The sequence below is a fragment of the Schistocerca americana genome, chromosome 6, assembly GCF_021461395.2.
Source record: "Schistocerca americana isolate TAMUIC-IGC-003095 chromosome 6, iqSchAmer2.1, whole genome shotgun sequence".
Lineage (NCBI taxonomy): Eukaryota > Metazoa > Arthropoda > Insecta > Orthoptera > Acrididae > Schistocerca > Schistocerca americana.
This window is the reverse complement of record NC_060124.1, coordinates 80,847,250-80,869,558: the sequence shown is the minus strand read 5'-3', so window position 1 is coordinate 80,869,558 and position 22,309 is coordinate 80,847,250. Positions and strand designations below refer to the sequence as shown.

The 22,309-nt window shown below is 41.5% G+C and overlaps 1 protein-coding gene across 1 annotated transcript in view; it reads right to left on the bottom strand.

Moving 5' to 3' along the window:
• LOC124619556 (putative helicase MOV-10) overlaps positions 1–22,309 on the bottom strand; it is a 343,693-nt gene that overhangs the window by 254,533 nt on the left and 66,851 nt on the right. Inside the window, exons 3-4 of the mRNA XM_047146034.1 lie at positions 15,688–15,848; positions 12,922–13,063 (exon numbers count right to left, since the gene is read on the bottom strand). Of these exons, the coding sequence (XP_047001990.1) occupies positions 12,922–13,063; positions 15,688–15,848 (303 nt within the window). The remainder of the gene's footprint in view (positions 1–12,921; positions 13,064–15,687; positions 15,849–22,309) is intronic.

Sequence of the window (22,309 nt, the reverse complement as noted above, 5' to 3'; positions counted from 1 at the left end):
ATACCACCACACGGAAGCCAGAGCCTAAACACACCCACAAAATAATCATGAACCTATCCTCCAGAAGCCTTTAGTCCCAAAGAAATATCAGTCCTTTCCAAAGGCCTCACCTTTTGCCCCGAACTCAATCATGCAGGACTTGTTAAAGACCTTCTCTCCTTTTCCTGGTCCTTACAGTGGGAACACTTTTTCACCACCAACCCTACCAATAAAACTCAACCAAGACCTATACTGACCCTTGCCTAACTCTGTTCACTCCTCCATCCAACAGTGATCCACCCTTACTGCCCCCAAACCACCCCCTTCTTAACCTCGAACCTTGCCTCACCATCATTCCCCAAATACCTAAATATGCAAACTAACCTTAAATCCACAGAAAGACCTGCAGTCCACCTGATCTTGAACTTATAATCCTACCTGCAGACAAAGGCTCCACCATTGTTGTTCTGAACAGCAAGGATTGCCTGGTGGAAGGGCTCCACCAGCTGTCAGCAACAGTGACCCCATTCCAGTAATCCAGCAGAACCTCCAGTCACTACTTAAATACTTAGACCCATCCCAGAACCTCTCCCCAGAGTCCATATCTCTACTCACTCATATGACTTCCCACACTCCTACCTTCTACATGCTTCCCAAGTCCATAACCTACCCAACAAGGACTCCCAATTGTGGCCGGTTACTGTGCCCCCACTGAGAATCTCTGCTCTTGTAGACCAACACCTTCAACCTTTTACCCGTAACCTGCCCTCCTATTTAAAAGATACCAACAATTTCCTCCAATGATTCTCCACAGTTCCTGTCCCTTCACCACATGGTGCCCTGCTCGTCACTGTTGATGCCACATCTCTATACAATAACATTTCTAACTCCCACGGCCTTACTGCTACAGAACATTACCTTTCCCAACACACGACGGATTCCAAATCAACAACCTCCTTCCTTGTTGTCATGTCCTTACCCACAATTACATCTCCTTTGAAGGCATTACCTACACACAAATCTGGGGTACAGCTATGGGCACCCGCATGGCAGCATCCTATGCCAACCAATTCATGGGCCATCTAGAGGAATCCTTCCTAAAAACCCAGAACCCTAAACCCTTCACCTGGTTCAGATTCATTGATGACATCTTTGCTATCTGGATCGAAGTTGAGGACACCCTATCCACATTCCTCCAGAACCTCAACAACTCCTCCCCCATTTGTTTCACCTGGTCCTACTCAACCCAACAAGCCACCTTCCTGGATGTTGACATCCACCTCGAAAATGGCTACATCAGTACCTCCACCCATACCAAACCTACTAACCACCAGCAATACTTCCACTTCAACAGCTGCCACCCATTTCATACCAAGAAGTCCCATCCGTACAGTCTAGCCACCTGTGGTCATCGCATCTGCAGTGACGAGCAGACCCTCTCGAAATATACCAAGGGTTTCACTGAAGCCTTCACTGACCGTAACTATCCTCCCAACCTCGTACAAAAACAAGTCTCCTGTGCCTTATCTTTCCAGTCTCCCACCTCCTAAAGTCCTACTGTCCAGCCACAGATGGGCATTCCCTCATAACTCAGTACCACCCACTACTGGAGCAACTGAATTACATCCTCCACCAGGGTTTTGATTACTTCTCGTCATGCCCTGAAATGAGAAATGTCCTGCCCACTATCCTTTCCACCCCTCCCACAGTGGTATTCTGCTGTCAACCGAACCCACAAAATATACTCGTCCATCCTTACACAACTACTGCTCCCAATCCCTTACCTCATGGCTCATACTCTGTAATAGACCTAGATGCAAGACATGTCCCATACATACTCCCAGCACCACCTACTCCAGTCCGCTCACTAACGTCAGCTATCCTATCAAAGGCAGGACTACCTGTGAAATGAGTCGTCTGTTCTACTTGCTTAGCTGCAACCACTTTGCTGCAGTCTACGTAGGCATGACAACCGACAAGCTGTCTGTCCTCATGAACGGCCACCTAGAAACTGTGGCCAAGAAACAAACGGACCACCCTGTGGATTCTTCCCACCAACACCAGCTTTTCTGAATTGCGCAGGTGGGAATCTTCACTGCAATATATCCTAAGTTCCAGTAACCCTCCTGGCCTCAACCTTCGTTAAGTTATTGTCCTCACCCATCCAGCCCCTACCCTACTCCCATTCCAGCAATCTAAAACCGTCATTCCACCACTACACCCAGAATTTTTGTATATTTCTCTTCTTTTCTGCTACTTCCCCCCCCCCCTCCCCACCTCTCCCCCGCCCATCACACAACCTCCGCCATCCCCACCACACTATCCCTCCCCCTCCCCACCCCAGCCACCTCCTTACCTCCACCCAGTTGCCACTTCCATCATGCAGTCGTGTGTGTGTGTGTGTGTGTGTGTGTGTGTGTGTGTGTGTGTGTGTGTGTGTGAGTGTGCATTGTTGATGAAGGCCATTGGCCCAAAGATTTAAGTGTGAAAGTCTTTTTGTTGTGTCTATCTGCGACTCGGCATCTCCACTGTATGGCGAGTAGCAATTGATTATGGTAGAGATATTTTATGATTGTCATTCTTACAGAGTTTGAAAATGGCTTAAATGGTTGGCTGCTTTAGGATGATGTCCAAGTTTAGATTCTGGATGAAATAGTCTAAATTCATGGCACCAAGAAGTATCTTTATATTTTCCTGATTTTGTTTTGAAATGAATAATTAAGGGAATGATGAACAAAAGATGGCAAAATTTCAACAGACTCTGTTGTTATAATCAAGTAAAAGTATATAATTGGTAAGATGTGTCATTTACTTCAAAGAAGGATCAAATTATACTACTATTCCATAAGATTCAATGGTAGAACAAGAAAAAATAATAAATGAATATGTATAAAAATACTGTCTTAATACAGACATTCCAATATACAAAAATATCACCACACTGACGTAACTCATGAAACTGACAGAAATGCTTTTATTGAAACCTATATGGTTATTTGACTTGGAAAGAATAACAATAATAGATGGTAACAAAGTCTATACTTACCCTACATAACACATTTGAGCTTTCAAGAAGCAAGCCAAAAGAAAATGAAGGTTTTAAGTAGAAGGATATTTAATTAATGAAAAAGAAATACACAGATGAATTATGTTCAAGTACATGAGGTGAAAATGAAGATATCTATTACAATATTTAATGTTTTAATTGTAATTACTTAAGAAATACACCAAAGAACCAAAGAAACTGGTACACCTGTCTAATATCCTGTAGAGCCCCCGCGAGCACGCAGAAATGGCACAACTGAACGTGACATGGACTCAACTAACATCTGAAGTAGTGCTGGAGGGAATTGACACCAAGAATCCTGCAGGGCTGTCCATAAATCTAAAAGAAAGGGGGGCGGGGGAATGGCACATTGCCAGGCATCCCAGATATGCTCAATATGTTTGTGTGTTGATGTTTGGGGAGTTTGGTGGTCAGCGGAAGTGTTGCAACTCAGAAGAGTGTTCCTGGGGCACTCTGTAGCAATTCTGCACTAGTGGGGTGTTGCATTGTCCTGCTGGAATTGCCAAAGTCCGTCAGAACGCACAATGGACAGGAATGGATGCAGATGATCAGACAGGATGCTTACATACATGTCCCTTGTCAGAGTCCTATCAAGATGTATCAGGGGTCCCATTATCGCTCCAACTACACACACACACACACACACACACACACACACACACACACACACTACAGAGCCTCCACCAGTCTGAACAGTCCCCTGCTGACATGCAGGGCCCATGGATTCATGAGGTAGTCCCCACAGATGTACATGTCCATCCACTCAATGCAATTTGAAATGAGACTCGTCTGGCCACATGACAGGTTTCCAGTCATTAACAGTCCATTGTCGGTGTTGACGGGCCCAGGGGAGGCATAATGCTTTGTGTTGTGCAGTCATCAAGGATACACGAGTGGGCCTTCGGCTCCAAAAGCCCAAATCGATGATGTTTCACTGAATGGTTTGCAAGCTGACATTTGTTGATGGCCCAGCATTGAAATCTGTAGCAGAAGGGTTGCATTTCTGTCACAGTGAATGATTGTCTTCAGTCGTCGTCAGTCCTGTTCTTGTAAGATCTGTTGCCGGCCGCAGCGATCTCTGAAATTTTATGTTTTACTGGAGTCCTGACATTCACGGTATACTCGTGAAATGGTTGTACGTGAAAATCCCCACTTCATCGCTACCTCGGAGATGCTGTGTCCCATCGCTTGTGCGCCGACTACACCACCATGTTCAAACTCACTCATATCTTGATAACCTGCCACTGTAGCAGAAGTAATCGATATAAAAACTGTGCCGGACACTTGTTGTCTTATATAGGCGTTGCCCACTGCAGCACTGTATTCTGCCTGTTTACATCTCTCTGTATTTGAATACGCGTGCCTATATCAGTTTCTTTGGCTTATCAGTGTAGTAGCACACTTAATCATTTATACAAGGCAGTATGTGTGAGGGTAAATAATTTTGGCGTGGTTAAATTTGGGATTTTCCCACCTCAAGGGTCCACAGTATGAAGTTTCCTATACCTTCATCATTGATAAATGAGTAAACTTGTCGTTTATTAATATTATGTTAGAGTGTATGCTTCAAATAATGTGCAGGTTCGTATTTTTACATAAGATGACATATGTCAGTACAAATATTTGTTTATGTTGTATTATTATTAAGTCTGAGGTACACATAGGGTGACGTGCAGTGATTGGAGTTTGCCAGAAGGTGGTGTTATGCAACAACAGTACATCTTTGAGCTTCCAACACCACACGGAACGCTGAATGGGAACTTCACCTACTCTGATGTTAAGAATCACCAATGAATATCCAACAACACAATTACAAAAATGTTTTGCAAAATTTCAGCAGATCATTTTTGAGAGATTATCAAGGATGCCTCCACACTGACAACGTATGTCAAATGTAATAAAATGTTGAACGTCTCATAAACAAGACAGAGACCATTTCAGAACTTTAGAAGAAAAGTTGACAAATAATATACTGAACTAAATATACACTTAGAACTCTCTCAAACCAAGTTTCATGTGTGCTTCAGTGTTTTTTGCTGGGCAGTGTTTATTATCCTATTATTAAAATCCTAGGAAACTGTGTCATTTAAATGTGAAGATGAAAGCAAATTATACCTTGGTGGGAGGAGACAGTGCAAAATTGTGAGCTCCCCAGAGCCAAGCACTGTGTCCACACCTGAAAGTCCCACTGGATGGTTCACAGGAACAACTTTAAGGTTATTTTCACCAATCTAATGCCCACATTGTGAGCAGAGTCCAAGGACTTTAAATAGAATGGTCAGTGCAGAACCATAAACAACAGAGCCACAGTCCATTCATGACTGAACAAGGCCAGTAAACTAATAGGGAGGGGGTTGGTGTCTATCAGTCTCCCAATATTTGCCACTAACGTGCTCGAAGATGTTTAGAGCCTTCAAAGCTGTTTCTGTGAAATCTTTCAGGCATGGCAACAAGGTGATTCACATCGAAGCTGGCACACAGAAACTTCATAAGTCCTTAAAACTAAGAAAGGCATCCCCAGCTGCAGTCTGAGTTTATTAAATACATCGCATACATGATTAAAACTGACACTCCTTAATTTATCTGTGGAAAAATTTAGGTCTGCAGTTTTCACCTGTAATTTTAGTTGTCTTTAATTTTAACTGTGTGTGTCTAGCAGTTGTCTTGAGACAGAAAGACAAACAAAAGATTGAAAAATTCTGCACAAGAGGTGTGCGTCAGACAGAACTCCTAACTGATGGCTGTTGCAAAAAGAGTAACACTCAGCACACCCTGCTGTGGGACACTGTTGTTCTGGGTATGTAGGACTGAATTTGCACTACCAACTCGGAACGTAAAATATAATCCAGAAAGGAAGCATTACACTACAATGGGGAGGCTACCCCAGATTCCCCTTTCATACAGCTGTCAGATGATGCTGCATCTCAGTGTAGTGTCACATGCCTTTTCAATATACGAAAGTATTCCAACAGGTGCTGCCTAAGCAATAAATCTATCTTTTAGCACTCCCCCAAGATTATTACGTGGTAGCATGTAGGGTGGTACCTACAGAAGCTACTAGAACAACAACATGTGTTTCACAGTTTCTTGATCCCGTACCAAGTGCTTATCATTCATTCCCATGTCTTCCCTAAACAACTCTCATGTGCTACACTGTGCTAACTATTTGGGTGGAGCACTGATTCCCGAGTTCCAGGAGGGCGAATGTTGTTGCTTCCCTCCAAGAATCGAGGTACTTTCTCTCTCACACCAGATTCTAATAAAAAGAGTGAGAAGACAGTTCTTCCACTCAGTATTCGAATTTCTTAACTTCTTGTCCTATGTGCTACAGACAGTACACGCTCTAATTCCTCCATACGAAAGGGGGACTTTTACTCCTCAGTGTTACTGCAGCCGAAGTTCAGCCATGTCCTCTCTGTTAATTCCCATACGTGCTACAATGTAGATCTCAACCGACATTATATGTAATTTGTTTGAAGTATTTCATCATCGTCCAAGCTACTGTTTCTGGTGTAATGCACAGGGCATAATTTTAGACGTGGCTGTGTGCTGTCATAACACTGGACTGACTCAGGCTGATAATCAACAATTTAAACACTTAAGAACGATAATTAAGAAACAACTAATTGGAAAAATGTGTTAACTTATGCAGGTCTTAATGGCAATAGGAATGATACAACAGCATAATTATCACAGTGTATTGGGGGGATATTAATTAACGGAGCCTATCAGAACTGACTCAAGAGTTGGCTGAAGTGCAGGGAGGCTGGATAGCGTATTCAGTGGCAGGTGCAGGAGGTAGCCCGCAACATCGCGAGTCAGCACAGCGGGTGAAGCCAGCAGGCCCTGGAAAATGTAGAAGCAGTGGCAGGGATGCAGAGGAAGGAAACAACACTTTGGTCCCTCTGGACGAGTCCATCAATTGACCCACCCGAAAGGAAAAATAGTCCACCGCACATCTGATTGTGGCAAACCACAGAGCTTATTAAAGCAATGTTTAGAGTTTGTCTCCACGTACGTGAATCATAGAGAATGGTGTAATTACAAGCAGAGTGAATATTTGGTAAGTTGTGATGCCTGATGTTATTGTCACAAAGAATCATGAGCAGTGGAGTGACACTTCATTGTTAGAGAGACAAGGCTCAGCAGTTGAACAGAGTGTGTGTGTCTTATCACTCTCATATTTGACAGCAGGTTGAATGCAACATACTGGCAAGCTGTTAACTACTCAAGTGTTGTGGTACTCTTGCTGATGTCCCTTTGGTCGCAATTAGCACTTTGTGGGATTCATTGACTTGGAAAATATCAAAGTATTTATTTACAGATTTGTTAACTATCCCGGGGAGGTGTGAAGTCTCCCGCGACAAAGAGCATTACTGGCATCTCCCCAACCTAAATTAGCTGTGTTGTATATATCAAACAAACTTTTAAACAAGTTGAGTTTCATGTGTGGCCTTAGTAACACTGGTAATGGAACGCCTGTGGTGGAGCAAGCTCTGCTTATTCCAATAGGTGCCATCACTGAATTTGTTTCAATGTAATAACAAATGCACACCCAATTAATCTGGGATCACTGGGCCCCCTCAAGACAGTTCATTTCTACTAGAATTAGTTACTCTGTATTAGTAGCTTTATTCAAATTTCCCAAGTGCAGTTGTGTTGAAAGATTAATTAGGCACAATGCACATTATGGAGCGCAGCGTACAGGTAGGTTAGGTCAGGTAAGTTTGACAGGTGGCTGACAGGCAGCTGGCCTGCATAGATGCAGTACTGACAGATAGGTCAGAACCAACACAATGCCATGCAACCCTGTAAACTGCCGCCTACTGTAACAGCAAGTTATGTCCTACAGCATGTTGTCAATTAGTGTTTGTCATTCCATATTCTCTGAGTCAGCCAATGTAATTTGTTGTGTTCAGCACCAGCAAAATTGTTAGATCCACAGTGTAAATTAGTCTGATCATGAGAGGATATCAAAAATGTTACAGATGGTTCTGTTCAACCACTGCAGTGCACACATTATTTTTCCCAGCAGTCCTTGTCATTGACTCCCATACCTTCACTGATGATGTGAAATGGCTAACAGAGTGTAAAAATTCGTGCTATTAATATCTTTTTCTCTCTGATAACATGCTGAGCTGTTGTCTGAGCAATGCTAAAGACTGCAAGGTTGTCATGATATGGATTCCACTCCAAGTTTTGTAGTGCCACCTGCCTGTCCCAGTGAGTAAATGGCTTTCATTGTTCCACTGTTGGACAAGTCAGCTGCCAGGTTTAACAAATGACTTCAGATCAGGTACATCAACAGTCCTGCTAATGGCAGTACCTATGTGTCCTACCGTGTCCTGGGGCTGGATTTATGTAGGAATATAGTCAGGTTCCTGTAAAGTACGGAGATGATTTTGTTTAACATCCATTATGTGGTATGGTAGCAGGTGCAACTGTATCTAACTGATGGATACAAAAGATAAAATGGTCACCAGAGAGCAAATTCTGTGTAGTTTTCTGAAGGACAATATCAGATAGCATGGGAGAACAAAGTGACAGGACAGCAGCTGCAGATGATCTGTAGGCAGTGCTGAGATACTGTCTTCTCTAAATAGAGAAAGTGTGTCCAACCTTTTAGCTTACCTGGGCCACAATGAAAGGAGACAAGTATTTTTAGGCCACACAGAATATACTTAACACTAACAATAACCTATGAAAAATCATGATTGACCAATAGCATTGTGGCAGGAGTTTTAAACTGAAAATATTCAGTGTATCATACCTTTATATAAACAAAATTTTATGGAATTTCTTTTCCAATTGTGTCATACATGCTCACATTTTGGACCACACTGATACTTGCTTTGGGCCACATGCAGTCTGTGAGTGGGACACCCCTGATACAGAGGTAACAGACATCTTTCGATAAGGGAAACTTTTCAACTTCTCAAGCCCTGGGACAGGTGTCTGTAGATCCCCTCTGCTACAGCAGCGAAATCTACGAGGATGAGAAAAGCATGAGAGAGTTACTGGGTAAGGTCCTCAGGGGCCTCATTATCTACATGTCCATGAAATGGGAGATGCAGGAAGTATAGTTATTCTTCATGGTGAATAAACTTGAAGTGCTACTGCTTGAAGGTGGACAGGGAAAGTAACAGGTACAGAATTCCAGGTACTGTTGACCAATACTGGCACCAGATCCTTGGCCTTGAGGCATAGCAATAAACATAACCCACAGGTACAAGTGTAATGAAGCTAATTTTTTAACAGCTTTTCTCAGCTGAAGAATACTGTGCTTCACTTCTGGGCTGGCTGTGCTTCTGATGGACTCATTAAGTCTAGCACTTTATTCTAGAATGAAAGCAGAAGAAACACATTCTGCATTATCGTTCCTGCCTTTAAACACAGGGTTGTCTTTTTTTTGTGACTTGTTGGAACAGACTGACAACATTAATGGTGAGCTGCTTGTACAGTTGAGTGTTTTTAACATTTGTGCACAATATTTCAGCAACCGCTCAGCCTTTACCTTCAGGTATTGCAAGTTCTTCTGTTGGGTATACTCACATGTCCAATTTCAATTATTTCTCTACAACTTATGAGGGACTTACTGAAGTTGGAGGGACCGATGACCAAGCAGATTCCGTTTTATAGATCAGGCAATTTGGCGAGAGAAGAGAATGTGAGTTGGAACAGTTCAAGCATTTGGGCAGTGACGTGCAAGGACTCCCCACATCGCAAATATTTACCAAAATGAAGACACAGAAAACACTGCATGGGAGATGGGATATAGGCTTCATGTTGCAACGGTAAATCATAACTTTGACTTTTTCCGGAAGGGTATTTGCTTCAAGGGGCAATATTAAATTGCTGGTATCAACAGGACTGTCCTTACGACATTCTGGACTTGCTGGACGAAATGAGCGCTGCGCCATGCCGGATTAGTCCCGAGTTCCTGACAGGCCTGGCCCTCCTCCCAGAGAGTGGCTAGGTAGGGAAAGGCCAAGCAAGCAGAAGTAGGAGCAGAGAAGAGATGCTCACAACAGAGCAGCCAGAAGCTCAGAGCTTAGCAAGCTTCATGTGCACAGCATTCGCCTTGATACCATCCAATCTGATCAGGAGCTCACCCTATGGGTGTCACCCACCCGCAACAGAGCCACCTGGCACAGTGGTCATTACCAGCGGTTCCCATGTCGCAAAAAGATGAGCAACCTCTCCTAGGCACAAACAAGGCAGTGACAACTGAGATACCAGAAGTGTGACCACTATGTTACAATAACCCATGCTGGAGACGCTAGGGGGGGATTCCTTCCCCAAATGGCTCACACTGCAAAAACAGCTTAGAAATGGAGGTCAAACCCCAAAGGGGACCAGAAAAAGCTGAAAAAAGAGTGGAAATATGAGATAAGACCACAAAGTAATAGCAAAACCAAGAGAATAGCTGGGTTATTGTAAAGGGAAAAAACGAGGGTGAAAGGGGGGAGGGGGGGGGGGGAGTGAGTCAAGAGGAGGAGCAGCTAGGGGAAGGGAATGCAGCTGGAGAGAAGAGGAACTACAATTGCTCAGAGCCCAGTGCACTCCACACATGTACCCATGGAAGAGCTGTGAGCCTCCTGTGGGGATCTAGTCTTAGTTTGCATCACAATGGCAAATATGGATCACCATAAGTCAGAAACTATTTACCCTGAGATCCGAAGATCTAAACAGCAATAAGAAATAATTTTAAAAAACAACTTAAAATCGTGTAGTCTTACACTTCTTCTTACTCTAAGAATAACCTTTAAGCAGACGTGATACATAAATATATTCTTTTCATTTTAGTACTAGAAATCTAGGTTCACATATCACATTGACAAATGTGCATAAGGATAACTACATAAAAAGCCAAAATGTAGCTACAGGTGGTTTTACAGATGTATCTGAGACACTTACTTCATAACATTCCACAATTTTTCATATCATTCCACACTGAAGTCAGTACATAACTATGGGTATGAGAAGAGGTGACAGAGGCTTTATGTCAGCAGAATTTACTATAAGAGCATGTTTATTCTTAAAAGCCTCTCATAAGATAACAAACAGAAATTGGGCCTGGTAATGAGTAAATGTAAGTAAGAATAAAAGAGGTAATTTTTATAAAACAATAAAGAAAAATGTACACCATATGATGGAACTGAAAGAAGTCATAGACTCTTCATAAACGCACAGCAGAATTCAAACAAATGCTAGTTACAATCAGAATGTGTCAGGCAACAAGTCAGAAATACAAACATGAGAATTTATTTACAAGCAGGTAGGTGCACCAGTTCAAATTAAGAAACATGCAGTACCTTACATAATGAAGGTTACAGAGACTTATGCAAGCAGGAAATTATGTTGCAAGTAAAAGACTTAAGGACAACACTACAGCCATTATGGAGAAAGGTGAGAGCAGGGCTGGCTCAAAAAATTTTTCCATACATGCAACATATCATCTGGTGCCTGCCCCCCTTTTCCTTGCCTTCCCCAAACATTAGTTGCCATTTCTTGTGCTTTCGGTAAGTCCTTTAAAAATAAACTTAACTGTAGTGAGCATGAAAAATCAGTTGTTTCCGCACTTCCACCCCCAGGACAATGCTCAGAGTGGCCACTTGTGTCATTTGGGTCCCAAACCAGCCGCATGTGAGTGTCAAGTAAACAGTAACAAGATTGTGACAGAATATGCTGAACTAAATGAAACTGTTCGGAAAAGTGAAAAGGTACAACACAATTTTGTAACAGGAACAAATAAAAATAAGAGAATGAAGAAAAACAAATTACTTGGCTTGTTACATAGTAGTTACATAGCAGATGACTAACTAAAAACAAGAATAAAATTACAGAAGCACTCTAAGATCTGTTGAATATTTGTTTAGTTTAAGAAATGAATAAAAAATCTAGGTAGTTAATAATGAAAGTAATAACTTCTGGAAGTAATGGCAGATGAGGCAGATAAAGGAAGGGAAGACAAGTGGTTAAAGCTGGAGGCAAAAAGTCAACACATGGAAAGAAAACAGAGTTGAAAGTAAAGCTGTAGAACCAAAGGACTTTTTTAAATTTAGAGCAAATGAAGACAATGGCTCAATGGACAGCAAAACAAACTAACAGTGGGGTAAAACATTGCCTCAAGTGCTTTTGGTAAACTGAACAGGATATTTATAACCATACTTCCAGTGTGCCTGAAAAAGTTCAGTAAGTGTTGGCTAGTTGCACTCTAATCTCTGTACATGACAATGAGACAGAAAAACTACAAGTTACTCTATGAGCAATGCAGACATGCAAGTTGGTAACACTTAGAAGCAATAGAGTACACAGGTGATCTGACTCAAGTGGAGCACACAATTATAAATGTAACAAAAACTACATCAAACTGGGCTGGGGCATGTATGTGGATGGATGGTACATGGCCCATGGAAGTCCTCTGTTGAAATGTAAAAGGTAAGACAAGACCAAGATGGTATCCTAATGGTAGATGTGTAAAGCACAACAAGAAACATGCAGAACAGCAGGGTCCTTGGGAAAGCCTGGAGGTGATCTTTATCCTCCAGTGTATGCTACTGCTGTGCTACTAATAACAATGAAGAAGAAGATGACGATAAATTGTCACACATATATCATTCATGGGACAAGCAGGAAAACAAACCCCATGGAATTTATTTCTGGGGTATCACACCAAAATAAAGAAAAGATAATTCACATATTTCTCAATCAAATGGCCAGTAAAATTGTGCAGCTCTAGAATGTCCTAACTATTTAAAAGTCAATTAAGTCATAAGACTGTTCTATTGTATCATATACTACACTTTATATCTTAAGTGATCATAAAAATTAGACATCAGTAAAATGTAAATTGACTATTTAAGAGTTCATACCAATGTTTTTAATGTGCCGTCACTCTGATCATATTTTAGAGATGGATTACTTCTTGCCATACCAGTTTCATCACTCTTGTATTTTATGGATGATACCTTACAATCAATTTGAGCACCATGACGATCTTTTACCAGCCTATTCCTGTAACATGTAGAAAATAATGCAAAATTTATTTCTAGCCAATTCCTCTTTTTTGGTTTGAGAGATTATGAGAAATTTGGCTTTTTAGTTAGGGGCAATTTAAAAATAGCCATGTTCTTAAGTCAACACTATTTTATTTATTGAAATTAAGTTCATAGTTGGACACTGTTTCTTTTTACACAAATCTCAAGTGAAAGCAATGTGACACAGTGGTCTCAATATGAAGTGACAAACCACTTCAACGTCATCAAACATTGGTATGCACCTAATAGAAATTCCTTTCAACAAGTGACATTAACTTCACGTGGCACAGGTTGGGAGCACAGGGGGAAAGAAAACACTTTCTTCCTACTGTAATCCTTCACAGTGCATCAAATAGTATTCATTATTGACACAGGAAAAGCTAAGAAACCAAGCACACAGGGTGAAAGCCAATTTTCCGCACACACACTTTTCTGGCCAGTATGAGGTGGAAAGTAAACTTACTTTCCTCTGATGGCATTTACTACGCATACCTTGTGTGCCATAACTGTGTGAAATTCTGCAGCTGACAACAGATTTTGTAGAAGACTACTGATCTTTGAGACATCAGCTTCGTGATGCAGTTAATGACCTATTTAGAGAAGTGTGACAGTTTTACAAATTCAAAATGAAGTTCTTAACCTTGCGAAATAAGGATATCACAGCACTGACTGAGACATGTGTAATCCAGTGAATTATTTTGTGATGGAAACTGAATGGCTTTGGTCATCCTCTAAACAATGGATCATAACTATGTCAGCTTTCCACCTCCACCAATTTATAACCAAGAAAATTGTTTTATCTTTAATACAGGGTTTCCAAATATTATAAAGTTGCAACTTGTACGTGGCAGTTCTTAAATAACTGCCTTTTGAAGAAATAACACACACACATTTTCATATATATCTGTGAGACTATCCACTTCTTGTGACACTAATAAGACATATCATGTCAAGTAACCTAGGTGTTTTAGTTTTGCTGAAATTTGCACATAATGTAACTCATCGACATGCATGGACTATTGCCATGTTTCATCTCCATCTGCAACTTTGTGAATATGATAAAGCCTTTTGTACATGGGCCACTTTCTGTGGAAATGGAAACAAGTGAAAAATTCCTGATGCTTGGCAAGTCATTATTCCTAACCTAATAACTTACCATCACGACTTTTTGCCCCGAATATAGAAATAACATATATGAAGATCACAAATTAATACTCACAACACCATGTCTCATCGAACTGACTGAAAAATTCTATTTTGACATATTTCCCCCGTATTTTGACAAGGAGTAGATACTTAATAAAGGGGCAGCGAACATGGTCATGGAACTGTGCACCGGCTGTCTGGCTGTCAGGAAATTAGTACATACATTTGTAGAAAGTTCACAGCTCATTAAGTTAATAACATCCTCTAAAGTTATCAAAAATATCAAATGTAAAAAATTTTGCATATATTTGGCATGACTGATTAGATATTTGTCTACACTACTGTGGAAAAGATGCTCACTTTCAGTTTGGTGTCATTTCAGTTAACAAGAAGAAAGTCTACTTAAATTTTGGGGTTTCAACAACACATTTAAATACTGTCAATTTATGGCTTCTTTTACAAAATGTGTTTGAAGTATTGTACTCTTACAGAGTCATTGTTGCAGTGAATTATGATAAACTACTGGTTCTAGATTTCAAGACAGGTTACTGTGCTGCATTGCAGTAGCAAAACTTGTTTACAGTTATACCAACAGAGAATTCGTGACATGGAGGTGAAAGAGAACTAATTCAATAATCATACCTTCAAAAACGCTACCAATTATTAAAAGAAGGTGACTTTTTTATTTTTACTGTATTAAATTTATTTGTTCGCAACTAGATTCAGGATTCTGGGCCATTCTTGAGTGATTTTGTGGCTCTGCAATAGAAAACTAAAGGGACTACAGAAGACTTTTCAGTTTCTGAAAGAGCAGCAACAACAGCAAGAAAGTGAAGATAAAAAAGAAATAGTAGTAAACACAAGAAGCAAGCACTGGAAGAAGCAAATTTTCTTTAAATTTACTGAAATGATGCCAAAATGAAAATAGGTATTCCTGACAGGGCTAAATGTGCACTTTAAAGTGGTGCAAACAATTTCAATTTCATATAATAAGTGGTGACAATTTCAAGATGTGCCAAATATAGGCAGAATATGGCACATTTGCTAATTTTGGTAACTTTAGAGACTAATAACATATAGAACAGACATGTAGGGAAGTATGTAATTCAGTAATTTCCTGAGAAGCAAGCAGAAAATGCACTGATCAACAAACATGATCCCTGTGTCTTTTATTCACTACTTACTCCTTGTTAATATGGGGTAAAAACATCAAGATCTATCAGCAAGCCGGAAGAGATATTATGCCTTGGACATTATTTTCTACTATTCATTTGTATTATTGCTGTATTATGCACTAAAATAACATATGAGTCACAGCCAAGTGGACCGTTTTCATCTGTCAGTATGTTTAAACACACTTTTCATAGCAGATACATACATCATCACAATCTCTTAAGCATATTCTAAAACTAAACAGGTGCATAAAATAAAAAGCAATAAATTATCTTAATTTACCTATGTTTCTGGAACTGGAACTGACAATAGTTGAACTTGTGTTGAAAGGTACGTTTGTGAGACTCAAAGTCTGCTTCATCGATGCTGTGGTACGGACACAGTTGACATTTCAACCTTTGCAGATCGGGATCATCCTTCTTCTGATTTCGGCGACGTCTGGCCTGTACAAGAGGATGAAAATGAACAAAAATCACTTATTTTGATGGTTTTATTTTTTGTGTGCCAAGTGTACTGTCAATATTTCTATTAAATTACACTTATTAAAACATTTGTTTAGCAGATGCTTGGGGATTAATTTGAAAAGAGTGTTCGGCACAGCAATCCATACAGATACATTACTCTTTGTAAAAGTCAATGGTGATACAGAGTCAATACAATTACAGTGATGCCACTGATTTCAGGGTGCTTAATGGCACTGTTGTCAGCACCCTTTCTGAATACGAAAGTAAATTTAGGGAAAGAGTTGTTATCACACTTCGATAGGCACCTACTAGCAGTTTTCTGGAAAATGTCTGACAGTAACAGTGTTTAGGAATACAAAGAGGGAACTCCTCCATTCTACACAAGCCAAAAATAGCACTGCCTGCACTCTACTGCTGCAAAGGGCTCAAAATTTTGAAGCTGATGCAACATTTGTATTGTTAGATAAAAATGGCTCTGAGGTCTATCCTAGTGTTAGCATAACCTTGAAATATGGTACACTAAGACAAAAAAGAATAATGTCACACCTTGAAGGAATTATCTCAATGGGAACAAAACTGGTAGATGTGATGTATGTATACAGATAAACAAATGATTACAATTTCAGAAAAAAAATATATGATTTATTTACGAGAAAGAGATTCACATAATGACAAAGTCAGAAAGTGTTTGTCCACCTCTGGACCTTATGCAAGCAGTTACTCATCTTAGTATCGATTGATACATTCATAGAGTTGTTGGATGTCCTCCTTAGGGATATCCTGTCAAATTCTGTCCAATTGGCACATCAGAGTGTCAAAATCCTGAGCTAGTTGGAGGGCCCCGACCACAATGCTCTGAACATCTGGAAGACATTCAGCGACCTAGCTGGCCAGTATAGCAAACATGAAGACAAGCAGTACAAACTCTAGTGTGGGTGGGCATTATCTTGCTGAAATGTAAGCCTGGGGTGGCTTGCCATGAAGGGCAACAAAACAAGTTGTAGAATATTGTCAATGTATCACCATGCTCAAAAGTTGCTGCAGATGACAGAGGGGTCCTGCTATGACAAGAAATGACACCCCACATTGTAACTCCTGGTTGTCAAACCATATGACGGGCGACAGTCATATTGGTATCCCACTGCTGTCCAGGCATCTCTAGACACATCTGTGGACTAGAATCTCGTTGAATGGAGTAGAAGTGTCTTAAGTTACAAGTCCTGCTTCGGGCAGAGACCTGATGACAGGCAAAGACATGTCTGGACACACTCCAGACAGGGGTGGGACACATACCCGACTGTCGCACACCATTGGGCCCGACAACCAGGAGTGATGGTCTGAGGTGCCACTTCTTTACATAGCAGGACCCCTTTGGCCATCATCTGCAGCACCCTTTGGGCACAGCGATATGTAAATAGTATTCTATGTCCTGTTTTGTTGCCTTTTATGGCACGTTATTATGGGCCTCCATTTCAGAAAGACAATGCCCAAGTGCACACAACATGAGTTTCTACTGCTTGTCTTCATGCTTGCCAAACCCTATCTTAGCCAGCAAGGTCACCAGATTTCTCCCCAATTGAGAACATTTGGAGCATTATGGTCAGGGTTTTTATGATCTAACATGCCAATTGGACAGAATTTGGCAAGATATCCCTCAGGAGGACATCCAGCAACTCTATCAATCAACATATCAATCAATTCTCAGTTGAATAACTGCTTGCATAAGAGCCAGAGAGTGGACCAAGTGGACCAGCACATTATCGAAACTTCCTGACAGATTAAAACTGAGTGCCGGACCAAGACTCGAACTCAGGACATTATTGACTTATTCTATTTGTGAAGCTCTCTCTCTCTCTCTCTCTCTCTCTCTCTCTCTCTCTCCTGCTTGTGTCTGTGTATGTGCGGATGGGTGTGTGTGTGCGTGCGCTCGCTCGCGCTAAGTCTTTCCGCTCCCGGGATTGGAATGACTCCTTACCCTCTCCCTTAAAACCCACATCCTTTCGTCTTTCCCTCTCCTTCCCTCTTTCCTGATGAGGCAACAGTTTGTTGCGAAAGCTTGAATTTTGTGTGTGTGTTTGTTTGTTTGTGTGTCTATCGACATGCCAGCGCTTTCGTTCGGTAAGTCACATCATCTTTGTTATATATATATATATATATATATATATATATATATATATATATATATATATATATATATATATATATAGGGAAACATTCCACGTAGGAAAAATATATCTAAAAACAAAGAATATGTGACTTACCGAATGAAAGTGCTGGCAGGTCGACAGACACACAAACAAACACAAACATACACACAAAATTCAAGCTTTCGCAACAAACGGTTGCTTCATCAGGAAAGAGGGAAGGAGAGGGAAAGACGAAAGGATGTGGGTTTTAAGGGAGAGGGCAAGGAGTCACTCCAATCCTGGGAGCGGAAAGACTTACCTTAGGGGGAAAAAAGGATAGGTATATACTCGCACACACACACATATCCATCTGCACATACACAGACACAAGCAGACATTTTCTGTGTATGTGCGGATGTGTGTGTGTGTGTGTGTGTGTGTGTGTGTGTGTGTGTGTGTGTGCGCATGCGCGCGCGCGAGCGCGAGTGTATACCTATCCTTTTTTTCCCCCTAAGGTAAGTCTTTCCGCTCCTGGGATTGGAATGACTCCTTACCCTCTCCCTTAAAACCCACATCCTTTCGTCTTTCCCTCTCCTTCCCTCTTTCCTGATGAAGCAACCGTTTGTTGCGAAAGCTTGAATTTTGTGTGTATGTTTGTGTTTGTGTGTCTATCGACCTGCCAGCACTTTCGTTTGGTAAGTCACATCATCTTTGTTTTTAGATATATTTTTCCCACGTGGAATGTTTCCCTCTATTATATATATAAAAATAAAAAATTTAAAAAATCAGAAGAAGAAGGTTCAAATGGCTCTAAGCACTATGGGACTTCACATCTGAGATCATCAGTCCCCTAGACTTAGAACTACTTAAACCTAACTAACCTAAGGACATCAAACACAGCCATGCCCGAGGCAGGATTCGAGCCTACGATCGCAGCAGCAGTGTGGTTCCAGACTGAAGCGCCTAGAACCGCTCAGCCACAGCAGCCGGCAAATCGTCCAATTTTTCTGAAATGGTAATCACTTGTTTATCTGTATATGTACACCACATCTACCACCTTATGTCACATTTGGATAATTGCTTCATGGTGTGTCTTTTTTCTTTTCTTTTTTGTCTTACGCTACATACAGAGTGTCAAAAAGGTAGATAGAGATCATGAGGCAATACCCTCCATACAAAGATTGAAGCACAAAGTATACAACTTCCAGTCATATCCTCGTGCATTCTGGTTCTATGTAAAATCACTAAGTGTGTTGAAGACTCCTGTCCAGTCCCTCATTGACCAGTCTGGTGCACCAATAGAAGACAGCAAACCGATAGCTGAAGTCTTAAGTTTTGCATTTACAAAAACCATTCACAGAGGTGGTCTGCCAGACACACCACTGTTTGACCATCATACAGACTCCCTATGGAGGACATAGAAGTAGGCAACTATGGCATTACAAAGCAACAGAAAGAAGTGAGGACAAACAAGTCTGAGTCTCCAGGTCTGGATGGAATTCGAATTCGGTTTACAGAGAGTACTCTACAGTACTCGCCCTTATATAGCTTGCATTTATTGAGCACATCTCTCGCCCACTGCAAAGGAGCAAATGACTGGGAAACAGCACAGGTGATGCTCATATAGAAGAAGGGCAAAAGAACAGCTCTGTAAAACTAGAGACAAACACCCTTAATATTGGTATGCTGCAGAATTCTTTAAGATATTCTACACTTTAATATAATAAATTTCCCTGAAACAGAAAATCTTCTCTCCAAAAATCAGCATGGATTTAGAAAGCATCACTCATGAGAAACTACTTCCCCTTTTCTCACATGAAATCCTGCTAACTATGGATGAAGGGCAACAGGCAGATTCTATATTCCTACATTCCCAGAAAGTGATAGGATGAGGAGAAATCTTAGCTGCTTGCTGAGGACACTGTAGTATATGAGAAAGTATCATTGTTGGGTTACTGTAAAAGGCTACAGGCCGACTTAGAATTTCTATTTGGTGAGATGAATGGCAGCTACTTCTAAATGTAGAAAAATGTAAGGTAATGAAGACGAGTGGGAAAAACAATCCTGACATTCCATGCCCCAACTCATAGAACATTATCTTTTTGTTTTCATTCAATCTTTCTCATGGTCACCTCCCCCTCGGCAGTCCCGTCCCAGAGATCGGAATGGGGGAATAATCTGGAATCTTCTGCCAGTGGAGAGACCATCATGATGCTTTCTCAATTATGTGTCACGTCCTGTGGATACACATTATGTGTCTTTAATGCACTGGTTCCCATTGCTGTCTGCATCCTCATTCCATTGGTCACTGATGATTCTTCTGCCTTAAGGGACAGTTTCCCACCCCAAGGGCAAGAGAGTGCCCGGAACCTCTGTATGCTTCTCCATACTCTTTGACAACGCCGTTGTGAGAATGAGGACGACTTCTTATGTTGCAAGTCTTCAGTGCCATTGCTGATGATTTTATTCAAAATTTAACTGGTGTCAGGGTTCGAACCTGGGACTGAGGACATTTTGATTACTATCAAAGATACTGCCCCCAGGCCAAGTGGGAGCTGCTGGTATGGAATGCCACTCACTATAGGGAACGTGCAGTGTGATTATGGAAGAGCTGATAGCTGTTAGCAGAGCCCATAAGTTCATTAAACAGGCCTCTGTTGACCCCATTTTAATATGTATTGACTCAATGAGCAGTCTCTAGGCACTGCTATTCGTGCCACTCTTTGGTCACCATTATTCATGACGACCTCACTGACCTTCGCCATACTGTCTACTCAGTTGTCTCTGCATCCCAAGTCACATGGGTATCTCGGGGAATGAATAGCTGACCCCAGGTGTGGATTTGCAGATACACACAAGATCTCTGCTCGTTCGGAAATGGAAAGACATCTGGTGGGCTACTGCCCCATCTAATAAACTCCACACAATCAGGGAGACTACTGCAGCATGGTGCTCTTCCTCCCACTTCTCCCGACCTCCAGCCACCAAGTGTGTTCAAGCCATCGATGTTGATACTCGTCATCACCCTCAGCCCTCCACTCGCATTTCAAGGTCCACATTTTGAGGCCGCCAGAGTCACACTGCCACGACGCAGCTGACTAATGCTGCAGATGACACACATCAGCTCCCCTCCACCAGTACTCCATTTGCAGACCGCAACATGAACTGAATGGCAGGGCATCAGTGACTGCTGACTCAGCATCAGCTGCATTTTATGTAGCATTGCACCGGCACGGTCAAAGCCTTGTATGGGCTAGTCTTGGAAGTTGGCTGATTTGGGAGGTGGGAGGCGGGGAGACAACGAGGTCATCAATCAGTCAATCCAAGAGTGGTGCATCTGGAAGCAGAGACAGTCAACAATTTTTTTTCTAATCTAGTCAGTAGGTTCATAACTGTGAAAGTGAGAAGGCTAAAAATGTAATGAACACCTTTTGTACAATAAATAATAAAAGTAAGATGAAGGAGATACAGAAGTCAGCAAGTGGGTGTGTCCGAGTCTAGCATGTGATGGAAATGTACCACGCACAGTTGTCCCACCCCTCATTCATTGCAATCAAAAGCACCCACTAATCAACAAAGTGGAACACCCAGAATAGAAAATTTGGCAAACTGAACCTAAAAGCGGTTAAAAAAGAATAAAAGAGGGGTGAAAGAGTAGCCTTTTCAAGGAGCTAGTGCCTGGGATCCTCCCAGACCAGATACAGCAGGAGACGGCCTATCCCCAACCACCCTGCCCCTGCTATGGAGGTAGATTAAAACCTCAAAACTGACAATAAAAACCACTTGCATGGAGAAAACTAACTGACAATAAAAACCACTTGCATGGAGAAAACTGACAACCAGTTGAACCATCCATGAATCATCTGCCAAAATTACAGCCAATGAGTCCTGAAGTCCATACTTAGCATAGAGGCCAAAGAAGGGAGCATTCCACCAAGATATGTGCTACTGTCCGTCAGGCTCCACAACTACAATGCGGTGGTGGTTCGTTACAAAAAGAGAACTATGGATTAACAAAGTATGACGTAGGACTGTGGACTCCTTCCTGGAGACTTGGGAGGAAGAGCACCATGCTGCAGTAGCTGATGGGACTCCAGGCAAACCAAATTATCGGCAGAAAAATGGTCTGGGACAGAGATGAAGTCCCCAAGTCTTAACAAGCCAATACAGCTGCAAGCTCACCATGCATTCAAGCAGCTTACAGAGAATATTGTTGAGACCAATAGGGCGATAGCTGTCCATCTTGAGGGGAAACTTACCCGGTTTCAGTACCAGGACAATGATACTTTCTCGTCGTTGAGATGGGAATTCTCC